Source organism: Protopterus annectens, chromosome 1.part0 (genome assembly GCF_019279795.1).
Source record: "Protopterus annectens isolate FY-2018-M chromosome 1.part0, PAN1.0, whole genome shotgun sequence".
In the NCBI taxonomy this organism is placed as follows: domain Eukaryota; kingdom Metazoa; phylum Chordata; order Ceratodontiformes; family Protopteridae; genus Protopterus; species Protopterus annectens.
Genome location: NC_056725.1, coordinates 1,926,875,437 through 1,926,888,104, shown reverse-complemented (window position 1 = coordinate 1,926,888,104; position 12,668 = coordinate 1,926,875,437). Strand labels below are relative to the sequence as shown.

General features: G+C 37.7%; 1 protein-coding gene across 1 annotated transcript in view; it reads left to right on the top strand.

Annotated features, from left to right (window-relative positions):
• The window catches only part of TTC23L (tetratricopeptide repeat domain 23 like), an 893,819-nt gene that overhangs the window by 270,007 nt on the left and 611,144 nt on the right, over window positions 1-12,668 (top strand). The window contains exon 5 of the mRNA XM_044070199.1: window positions 6,591-6,747. Coding sequence (XP_043926134.1) covers window positions 6,591-6,747 — 157 coding nt within the window. The remainder of the gene's footprint in view (window positions 1-6,590; window positions 6,748-12,668) is intronic.

The window sequence follows — 12,668 nt, the reverse complement described above, 5'->3', positions numbered from 1 at the left end:
TTCATGCATTTTGTTTCATTGCCTACAGCCTACTAGAAAAATTTTCAAACAATAAATTTAAAATGTGCTCTGTCTAATAAGTGTTCTGTATTATACAAGGAATATAATTTAATAAAGTCAGGAAGATGTATCAAAGAACACATGTATGTCTCTTGTTTTGTGTGCAAGGGGCCAGTGATGTGAAAACAGCCCAAAGGTAATCTTTATCCACCACTGACCAGATGCATTTTCTTTGGATGTGGTGTGGGTTTCAATGCTGTTTTAATGAATGTGAGTTTCAAGGGCAGAGAGGTTTTAATGCAGAGTCTATTTCCATTGTGAGACAGTGTTGCTTTGTTTAGCAGATGTGTACTAGTGTTTGTGCATTGGGCTGTAAAATGTAGAAATAAAATCCAAATAATCATTGTAGAAGTAAAGTAGTATGCACACGTTAGTGCTTATGGTAATTGGGGTGAAATAGCCAGGTAATGGGACATTGGAATGGCTGCAGGGGGACTCTGGTGCCATATTTTGGTTGTCTGTTCTTCAGTTTGCGTTTGAAAGTTGGTATCCCACAATTCCATTGGAGTGGGCAGGGTTATGTAATTATGTATGCAAATTTTATGTTAATCAGCACACATATTTGTACCTATTTTTCATGGGCCTTGTCCAGATTTTTGATGTTTCCGGGTTGAGAGTTATGGTTCCTAGAGCAATGTGCATACCATACATCTCAACTTCTTTGCTCAAGAATTCTGGACAAAGTTAAAAATAATGTGTGGGGGTAAAGGCCCAAAATCAGGGACAATTTTTGCATATTACTTTAATTCACTTTAATTCACTTAAAAAGGTAATACAACAACATGTTTTGCATCAACATGCCTTTTTGAGCAAAAAAAAAGTAAGCCTGCCATTACTGACTATAATCCTCAATGATTTACCAGAAAAACTAAAATTTTACTACAAGGAACAGAGCAGTAATATGAGATAAACCTAGAGATCTCCTCTGAAATTATGGACAGTTGAGAGGTATAGTACAGACATATTTATTTTTCCACATACAACAATCATACCATATGCTGTTACTTAACAACTGGGTGTGGGTAATGCTGGATTTGCCCACCTTTGGTTTCGCCCTTGTGATCAAACAAAGCCAACTGTGGGTAAATCCATTATTACCCACACTCAGGAGTGAGTTATTGCTATTATACAATGACATTCTTTACGAAAGGAAATTGCTTATCTTTCATAAATAATGTCTTTGTATAACAGCACCATAGTGTTAATCCATCTTTTTCCTATTCTTCTTTCTGATGTCTTGTGCATATGTATGCGCAACACATCAGTGCTGTTGAAGAGAAGTAATGGAGAAAAGAAAATCTCCATTGTTTTTTGGGGTCCCATTCCTGCCACCCCATTGTTAATGCTAGAGACCAGGTCAAAGTGCAACATTACAGGGGGAACAAATGTCCAAAAATAGTCATGGATTGTATTGCTTTTATAAAGTTAGAAAGTTGCTTGAAGTAGAGGTTTTTCTGTTAGCATCCATTTTCTGAAGGATATGAAGACTAAATTATAATGACTTCTTTTCCCAGTGGCTTGCTAGAAAACTACATTTTTTTCATAAAAACTATGAGGCAAAAAGCTGGACATTCTACGGACTTCCAGACAGTTGAGAGGCACGAGAGTCTGCTGAGATTTAAGGAGGGACAGCACAGAAATACAAGGAAAATCATGTACAATTCTGTTTCTTTACTTTTGTAGCATATACTTGATTTTTCTTGCATTTTGCTCTGCTTTCTATAATATATTCCAGTAGAAAAGTCTGACTCTCAGTGGTACTTAAGCAGACAGACTTTTTTCTCATGGTATATGCTCAATTTACAGTGGGCATACTGCAATCAGTGTGCACATTTTTGTATAACAATGACCTGTTATTGTATAATTAAGCAGTAACCAATGAATGGGTGTGGGTATATGAGGATTTACCCATGGTTGGCGTGGTTTGATCATGAAGACGAATCTTGCAGAGTGCATCAGTGCCAGTGCTGCTGAAAACAAGCAATGGAGAAAGGAAGATCTCTGTTGCCTTTTTTGTTTTTTTTTTAGCTATAAATTCTGGACATTTTAGAGGTGTAAGAGTGACAAGGAAGAAATACAATGAAAATTAAGATACATTTGTTTAGTTTTGCAGAATGTGTCTGATTTTCCTTGTATTTTCTCTGCCATCCATATGTACCTCTCCACCTCTTAGCTCAAGGAATGTGGACAAAGCCTTAAATAATGGGGGGGGGGTGGATTTCACAAAATAGGGACAATTTGTAAATGCTGTTCTTATAAACTTAGAAAGCTACTACAATAACTGGACTTGTGTTAGCATGCATTTTTCTGAAGGATATGAAGTCTGAAATTCAAATGCATGTCATTATTTAGCGACTTCAGTCCTCAGTGGTTTGTCAGAAAACCACAAATTTTACGAGGAATTGACCAAAAATATGAGGCAAAAATCTGGACATTCTGTGAAAATCTGGATAGTTGAGATGTATGCCTCCATAGCACATATGAATAGAAGAAAGTCTGACCACTCAGAGGTACTTTAGCGACTGGACTTTTTTTATATTCGTATATACTCAATTCACAGTGGGCATGCTGGTGCCCTATCATCATTCTTGTTTTTGAATAGTAATGAGCTATCATTAATTATGTATAGTGCATGTTATGTGTATATAGTAAATGTGTAGTTAATCGTGTGCTTTGTCATTTCCTTAAACGTGCTTCTTTTGTATATTTTGTGTGCATTTTAAATGATTTTTCTTAAAAGTGTTTCTAATTGTATGTTAAAGCTTTTCTCATAGGACCTCCACTGAAAACAGGTAATGCCCATTCAGTTTCTCCAAGTTACTTAAATAAACAAACAAACAAACAACTGCATTTATGTTGACATGATCAGTAATATCAGTTATCTTGTTGTTCATAGGTTCATAGGTAGGTACTAGGCTATCGGCCCAAGGGCCTACATAAGCCGAGCCAGCAAGGTTCCATGGCTTACGCCACCCAAGAAAGTTATTTTCCTGTGCCACTGTCGAGCAGACACAGAAGTGGCCCCCGGGGTGAGTTTCCTATTTCCCATCCACTCATCAAGATTTTTCTTGAAGAGTGCTAATGAAGAACTTTGTTTGACACAGATGAGTAGCTTGTTCCAGAGTATAGGAAGTCTCTGGGACAGGAATATATCCCTCCAGCATGTCCTGTTTATTGTGGTGACAAGGTTTAGGTCCCTAGAGCATGTAGCTTGGAGGGATTGGGATTTCTTTAAATGTAGCATGTCCAATAGCTCTGGGTTTGACATAGCTTTATATGTTAGGCAGAGATCACCTCGGAGTAGGCGATATGCTACGTAGTAAAGTTGGAGTGTTTTGAGGCCGTCAGTGTAGAGCATTTGTTTGAGGCCAGTAATCCTCTTTATGAGGTACTTCTGTGGCCTTTCCAGCTGCTGCAGATGTCTTATGAGGTACATTCCAAAAGGGGCATTGTACTCTATAATGGGTCTAATGAGAGACGAGTAGAGGGGAACAATGACCTCTTTTTTCCTGGATGAGAACCCTTTTATGATGAGGTGTGCCACGTAGAAGGACTTCCTGACTACTGTGGCGATGTGACTATCAAAGGAGAGACTACTGTCCACCTGGGTCCCAAAGTCTCTTATCACGCATTCGGTGTAAAGTAGATTGCTGCCTATGTTGTAGTTCATGGGTACAGAGTTTTTACCAAAGGGGATGACACTGCACTTTTTGACATTGAGCTTGAGGCCATGGCTGTGACACCAGGCATCTGTCTCAGTGAGGCCCTTCTGTAGGATGTCCACTTCATTTGGGGTCTTGACTATGGCTCCTAGTTTGCAGTCATCTGCAAACTTTGTTAGTCAGAGGCCTTCTGTGTTAGCCTGTACTTCAGAGAAGTAGATACCAAACAGGAAAGTAAAGTGACTGTAGTGACTTCATCTGTCCTTGAGATTATATTCTTTTTATTCATTATTTTATTAGTATTTGAGTGGCGCAGTGGTGTAGCGGTTATCATTGTCGACTCATGGCAAGAAGTTTGCCGGTTCAGTTCTCGGCTGTAGTGCCTTCTATGTGGAGTCTGCATGTCCTCCCTGTGTTCATGTGTGTTTTTTCTGGGTGCTCTGTTTTCCTTCCACATTAGAAACATGCATCTGAAGCCTTTCTCCCCTGGCCTCTGCTGAAAATGGGCTCTGTCCCAATTGGACTTTCTTGGTAAACAAACATTAACTAAATAAAAAAAATAACAATATTTGTATTAACTAACGGTGCTGTTAGTACACTGTGGTCCATTCTACCAGAATTAAATTACTTCTACTTCAGCAGTCAAAAAAAAAAAGAATAAATAAACAAAATGTCATCCATGATTAAGTTAACCTTCTTTTTGAAGGAATTTCAGATTTTCATCTTTAATCTGCTTTACTTTATTAAGAAACCATTGGAATTTAGATTTCAGGTTCTGAATATAAGATGGACTGTCTAATGTGGAACAGACTTGATAACACAGAGCAGCAAAAAGAGAGCTACCTACTCATATTGAATTTCACATGTATGATTAAGGTTGGCTGCAGCTCTGTTATAGGTAAGAAAGCAGACAGCCCTTGATCGCTTGAATTAAGTTATTCTTTTGCATAGCAGTTCTAATACAATACTGGCCAATCCACGAATAGCCAATGCATTGATGGCCGTTTGACTGCAGGCAGCTGACTGAACAGAACTAAATATGTCTTTCTTTTTCTGTGGGGGCTTCACTGCATAATCCCAATGCAGGAAGGCCTCTCTGTATATGCTGTTTATTTTAATTAACTTCAAGGTTGCAAAACATTAAAGTGTTTAAAATGTCACTAAGCAGGCTAGTCCCAAATTAACAGTATTCAGTGAAAAGGCTGCATTTGAATGACTAGATACTATTTTTGTAAAAGTGTTAAGAAATGCTCTGTCCTTCAAAATATATGACACGTACTTTGTGTAACAGTATATATATATATATATATATATATATATATATATATATATATATATATCATAGCCGGCCTTAGGCATAGGCCAACTAGGCGGGCGCCTAGGGCGCCGATCTAGCAGGGGAGCTTTTTCAGTGTTCATTTGGTATATGTAGACCAGGATGGGGACACCGGGTGGTGTGGTGAGGGGCGCTGTGGAGCTCTTTTGCCTAGGGCACCAGTTGACCTAAGGCCGCTCCTGATATATATATATATATATATATATATATATATATATATATATATATATATATACCTTTCCAAAACACAAATATTTAGAAGTGCAATACAAAAGTAATAACAGCCTGGGAACAGCACCACTGCAGACAACCTTCCTGAAATAGGCATTAATACTAAGCACATTGTGTGCTGTTAGTTTTCCACATCTGCTGAAATTAATGAAAAATTTAAATTTTAGGGTTTCAAAAATGTCTTACCACAGTAATCGTATTTATTCTAGTGGACTTAATTTTACTTGAATTCTGTCTTTACATTTACTTTATGTACTATCTACTTTTTCCTTCTTAGGTAGCTAGTAATACAGATGTGTTTTACTTATAGATATTTCCAAAATGTTGTCAGATGTGTAGCGTGTTGCTGTTCCAGTATATGATTTGTTTCACCATCATCAGCATAATCACTATATGAGGAGAGTGAGCTACAGCAGTACGTTAAATGGCTGTAGGACTGCACAGCTACTTGGCAGGCTTAAAATTGACCTGGGTGAACCAGCCAGAGCTCCACAATGTCCAAACACTTCCTTCTGTAAACTTCTCAGTAGGGCAGTGAATAGGCAGTATAAAGCTTACTCAAGTCTACACTTGCAGAAAATAAATAAATACATCAATATGTAAATAAGTAAGGCAAGCAAACAAGAGTGCTGTAGTAACTAGAGGCTGGATCCATGCAAGGGCTGAAGCCTTATGACCTAGGTGACCCAGGTTAAAGTGGTCCATTGGTCCAGTCACTGGAAGAGACATCCAGTGGTGGGAGTGAGTAGCTTAATGCTGACCATCCATCCTGGAGGATAGATTCTTTACCTGACTGCAGCTCCAGTGACTCTAATGCAGCAGAAAAAGTGAGGGCAAAGTACAGAGAGATCATCCGCAGTAGAATATGTGTGTATGAAAGCATGTGTATGTGAGCTACATTGACATTTTAGTTTGCTATGCATTGTGGGAGCGGGGGTTGAGGACTTGAGAGTAGGCCAAAACAGAAAAGCCCCCCCCCCCATTCAATCAGGATGGTGCCACCTTAGCTGGGGTGACTGAAGATGGTCACTGGGATGTGACAGACTGCAGACATCACAGAGACACCAAAATTATTTGTGAGAAAAGAGGGTTGTAATGACTGAGGTGTCACTGTTTTTGTTTGTTTGTTTTTGTTTTTGCATTGCATTATATATGGACAGAAACACCTTTTTTTAGTTTTTATTTTACATTTGGATAGCTTGTTGTTTTTTTAATCAAGTAAAATCAAACATTTCTCATTCTTTTCCACATTAAAGCATTGCTTTAGAATTGAGAATCACTGTGTTATTTTTGTGTTACAGAGCTTCCTTTGCAAGCAAAGCAACATGCTGAATCTGCCAAAAATATTATGCTGACCAGAACACACAAACCAGATTCCGCCAAAGAAAAGAAAGAAATTCTGGAAACTCTCTTGACTCTCTTTTATACTTTGGGAGCGGCAAATCTAATACTGAATACATATCCTTTTTGGGCATATAATTTAAACAGAGAAACTATACAGTGAAGCGAAACTTAGTTTTGTAAAATCCTGTTTATAAATAGTTTAATTTAAATGTTATAATTTGAAAGTATAACAGGGTTTTCTGATTTTAAGTGATATAATAGTTAATAACTGAAAAAGAATCATTACATATAAGGCAATATGGGCAGTTTATCCATTTTCAGAATGTATTATACCTAGTTTTAGTACGCAGTTACAACACACCATTCATAATATTTGATAAAAAAATATGTCTTTATAAAATAATATTGTATGTACTCTGCTACTAGAAATGCAAAAAAAATTTATAAATACAAATACTATTATTTTAATTACAGAGTATCTCTCCATTTTCAGTTACTGCCTTATTCAGTTCAGGGTCACAGGGGACTGGAACTTATTCTCCAAGGAGTGGGCATAAGGCAGGTGTTAATCCTGGGATAATATGTCAGTCCATCATAGGAGTTAAACAAGACACACATTAATTATACTTTCTAAACTAATGAAACCTTTGTTAGATTCTAAATATTCTGCAGCGCTGATCAAAGATATTTTGTTTATCACATGGCTGTAAGCTCTCCAAATTTATAATCATTAAGAAGTTGTATAGTTGCAACAGTATGTCATTTTGACTAGTGTTTATTCTGCTTATTCTGACTAGTAATGCATACCTTTGTTTTAGATGGGTGTTCTTCCACAGTGGATGAAGCAGCTGTCGGTCTAATGCAGCTGAAGCACCTGATTCACACCACATGTCCTGAATGTCTGGTCAGGGAGCAATGACATGTACTTAGACTGCAAAGAGCAGGTTGAGGTTAAAAAACACTGTTTAAAACAGGGGTGTGCTACTGATCTCATGCCACCTTTCCTTGGTTTTCTGTGCTGTACAAGAAGTAAGAGGAGGGAGCTAAAAATCATGTTATCTTCAATCTTCTGAAAGGATTATGTACAAGACAGGAATGTCATGTTGTATTTAGTGTGTGACTGAGCTATCTATATGTCTTGGGTATAAGTGGGTGTAGGATGGAAGTGTAGGGAGACTGATGAGGGTGGTATAGAAGAGTAATCATGGAAAACACTGATTTGTTTATTTCCGTGCTTGTAATGTTATGAGATCACCTGTAATTTGATCATTCTAGTTTATGATGTAAAGTCTTTAAAATACCTCTCAATATCTTAACACAAATTCTGGACAAAGCCAAAAATAATGAGGGAGACAAAGGCCCAAACTTAGGGACATATTTTTGATATTCCTCTTATAAATTTACAAAGTTGCTAGAACAACAAGTTTTACATTATCATAGAGAATAAATAAATCTCTCCCACTACTAAAACAGCCGGTGAAAAAAGCAAAACTAAAATAAACAAGAAAACACTAGCCGTACCACAGCAACTTCATTGCTGCGGTACGGCTGGTGTTTTCTTGTTTATTTTACATTCTCATACATTTTCTGAACAATATGAAGTCTGAAACTATTTTTCAAATACTTTAATCCTCAGTAGTCTGCCAGAAAAACTCACATTTTATGAAGAATATGCCAGAAATGTGAAGCGAAAATCTGGACATTCTGCAAAATTCTCAACAGTTGAGAAGTGTAACCTTAACCATGGCTTTCATATTTTATTTATTTATTTTATTTTTATTTATTTTAATTTATTTTACATTTGTTAACCGGGGGTGTCTGACTGAGCCGAAAAGGCCCTTTTTCAGCAGAGGCCCGGGGAGAAAAGCTCCACAAAGAAAAAAATACAGACACATTTAGTTATTTAGACATAATCAGTATACACACTATTACAAGAGACATGTTTTTACAGTGGTATGTGGCACAAACAGTTATAGTGGAGAGAACAATCAAAAAAATATTAATTTTAAAAATAAAGGTAAGTAATAGATTTGTGGTGTACATCTGAACTTTGGAATGTAGGTAGAATACATACATAGTACACAGGTACAGTACATACATTGTAGATTAGCCAGTGTTTGTGAGTAAGATTGAAAAACTATTATCAATTGCTCTAGATTTAGTATGTATATGTTATCCGCTTTCACTAGCCTGGGGAGCAATCATGGCACTGCCAACTTTGCTTGAGATGTTGCCTGATGAGGTCTTTAAAGGAGGCTTTGGATGATGTGTTTTGAATGCTAGTAGGGACAGAGTTCCATTTTTAGCCACCAAACTACTATATAGTGCATCTCCAAAGCTATTGTAGCTGTTGGTGACTTCTAGTAGTAGTTTGCTTGATGATCTGAGAGGCCTTTTGGCTGAGTGATGTTGTACTAGGTTTTTGAGGGCAGGACACTTATTGGGGAGGTAATAGATAGAATGACAGAGGCAGAGCTGATTGTAGGTTAGGAGGTTGGGCAGTTCAAGCCAGTGGAGCTGTCTCAAAGCAGTACAATGATGAGTTCTATATGAGCAATTTGCAGCAAATCGGGCAATTCTGTTATAGCAAGCTTCCATTTTGCTTAGTTCAGTTTTGTTGAGATTAGTCATAATGGGAGATGCATAGAGTAGGGTGGATAGAAGTTGGGAGCGAGCAATGGCTGATCTTGTGTTGTTGGTAAGAAATGGTTTGATACGGTAGAGTGACCCCAGTTTGGCATGTACTTTTTTAATAGTTAAGTTCAGATGGCTATCAAAGTTTAGGTGGGAGTCTATGGCTATTCCCAATAGCTTAGCCTGTGCCACTGGAGCAATTGGAGTAGCATTTGTGGAGTAGATAGTGAATTGACTGTTAGTGTTTTTATTAGAACTGGTTATAATCATAAGCTGAGTTTTCTTTGGACTGAGGATAAGTTGGGCTTTGGTAAGGTAGTTTTCAATGTCAGAGAATGCTAGTTGAGTTGTTTGCAGGAGGGTGGGAATGTTTTGTGCAGCACAGATTAAGGTAGTGTCATCTGCATACTGAATTATAGATGCATGTTGTGTGGAGGTGTGGAGGTCATTTGTGAAAACTGTGAATAGTAGTGGTCCTAAGATAGAACCCTGTGGGACTCCTATAGTTATGGGCAGCTGAGGAGAGAGAGAATTTTCCCATTTCACAGCTTGGTACCTGTCAGTTAAGTAGCTTTGGAACCAGGTAAGAGTGGAATTAGATAGATGATATTGGTTTAGTTTGTTTAGCAGGATTTGGTGTGAGACTGTGTCAAATGCTTTGGACCTATCCAAAAAAAGAGTTGACACTTGCAGGCCTTCATTTTTGAGATGGTTTACTGTGTCTGTGAAGCAGAGGAGAGCTGTAGTGGTACTATGGGGAGGTCTGAAACCATGCTGAGTAGGGGACAGGATGTTGCAGTCTAGAAGATAGTTTAGCATCTGGGTATGGATGCATTTTTCTAGGATTTTGGCCAGGGGGGAGAGTAAAGCAATGGGTCTGTAGTTATTAAGTTCAGTGGAGGTCCCGCCTTTATGTATGGGTGTAACATAGGTTATTTTCCAGAGTTTGGGCACATAGTTTTCAACAAATGATCTGTTTATGAGAGTGGAGACTGGGATAGCAATAGCATCTGCTGTAAGTTTCAAGAAATAGCTGGGGAGTAGGTTGGCTGCTGTTGATGAGGTTTTTAGTTGGAGAGCATGCTTTTGATTGAAGTGGTGGAAACTGTTTTGAGGATAAAGCTTGTATTAGTGTTATTTGTGTTGGGGGGATAGTGAGGAAGGAACTGTCCTGTGATACTAAGGATAGAATTGAGTTCACAAAGTGGGAGTTGAATTGTGTTTCGATGGGAACTTTAGTGTCAGGGTGGTTGGTTTGGGGGTAGCCTTTTGGGTGGATTTTAGTAGCTGGTTTACATTTTTCCAAACTTTTTGCGGGTTGTGTTGGTATTTAGTTTGTAATGTTGTGTAGTAGGATTTTTTGTCCAGCCTAATGCATTTTTTGCACGGTTGCGCAGTTCTTGGTACTTAGTTAGGCTTTGTGTTTCTTTGTTTTTCTGATAGTAACGCCAGGCAGTGTCTCTGGACTTGAGGATTTGTTTGGTTTCTTTACTGAGCCAGGGGTTTGTAGAGGTTCTAACCTTGATTTTGCGCAATGGAGCGACAGTGTCTAGGTGTTGTAGAAATGTTTTGTTGAAATATGCTACAGCCTGGTCAAGTGGGAGGGTTTTTAGGGGGGTCCAGTCACAGTTGCACAGTAAAGTGTTGAGGACCTCAGGAGAGAATTTTTTTGTGTTTCAAGTGGATATATAGTTAGTGGTTTTGCATATGCTTGTTCTACTACGTATAAAGTATATTATGTTGTGGTCACTTAAGGTGTCTGGGAGACTGCCTGTGTGAGGGTACAATGTGGGGTTGCTAGTTAGGACCCAGTCAAGGATGGATTCCCTTTTAGATTTTTTATCACACCTAGTTGGAATTTGGACTAGCTGCTGGTAGCCATGGAGATTTATTAGATTACTTGGTGGTTCTGATATACTTTATTTTAAAACCCTAAAAGCCAATCTAGGTTGAAGTCCCCCAGAATAAGGGTTTCTTGTGAGTATGTGGAAGAACACCAGGATAAGAAGTCTTCAAGGCTAGCAAGTGTATTACCAGGTGGAATATAGATCACAATTGTGGTGATGACCTTTTTAGGGTGAAGTTGAAGTTGTGAGATAAGGACCCAGTCAAGGATGGATTCCCATTTAGATTTTTTATCACACCTAGTTGGAATTTGGACTAGCTGCTGGTAGCCATGGAAATTTATTAGATTACTTGGTGGTTCTGATATACAGGTGAACCAATCTAGGTTGAAGTCCCCCAGAATAAGGGTTGCTTGTGAGTATGTGGAAGAACACCAGGATAAGAAGTATTCAAGGCTAGCAGGTGTATTACCAGGTGGAATATAGATCACAATTGTGGTGATGACCTTTTTAGGGTGAAGTTGAAGTTGTGAGATAAGTTGAAATATCCAAAATTTTGACAATAAAAAGTAATTCTTCATTTGAGTTGTGTTATGTAAAGTACAGTTGTGTTTTTTTCTTACTCCATCAGCTTCTCACATTGACAGTACTAATATTTTTTCAGTCATTTATTGAACACTAACAGAAAATACTGAAGTAATATATTTACAATGCTATGTATCAGTTGAGAACCATTAAAATGCATATATTAAAGCTATATAAGGTGAATTTCAACAATGCTAGCCCTTGTTTGTTGTGTTGTATTAATTAGACTGAAAAATAATATATTTCAATATTATGTCTGTACCCCAAAACAATCTGGGGAGCTGGTTATGTTGTTCCTTCAAAAGTTCATAGGCTATTTTGCATGTTTAATTGTCAAGGCTATGATCATTTTCCAAGAAGTTTTTTCCATTTGCTCCATTTCCTGATGATTCTCCAATTTGGTGTATTAGAATGAGAATTTAATTCTAAATTGTGTATCTCATTTATTAACCCAAACAGTTTTTTTTTTAATTGTTGGAGGTTCTGGGTTCTTCTGTCTCCTATTAATACCTTTTTATATGATAATGAGCTTATACAAAGTAAACTCAATTCTAACATTGGCATGCCCTTGAAAGCACAAAAGTGAGGAGCCAACCAAAAGGAATGCACGAAAAATTGTTCTGTATAAACCACAGGTATTCAGGCTGAAGAAATGTCAGCAATCCGTTATATAATCCAAAGAAGTATTTATTAAAATGTAGAAAAATAAGCGCTTTCGCGTGGTAGGTCCACGCTTCATCAGATATCAATTAAAAATACAAAAGTTCAGGTATATAACCGCTAAAACGCGGGAAATCAGTTAAATAATTCAATGCCTAAAACCTGTGTGTTTTAATTCTGTGCGCTTTGTAAGCGTACTCATTAGGCAGCGAGAATCTCGCCGCTAGAACAAACAAATAAGTCTTATAGGTAAACGCCAAGTTTATCCAAAAAATCACATGACATTAATCTTAGCTTTATAAGTGCATTTAT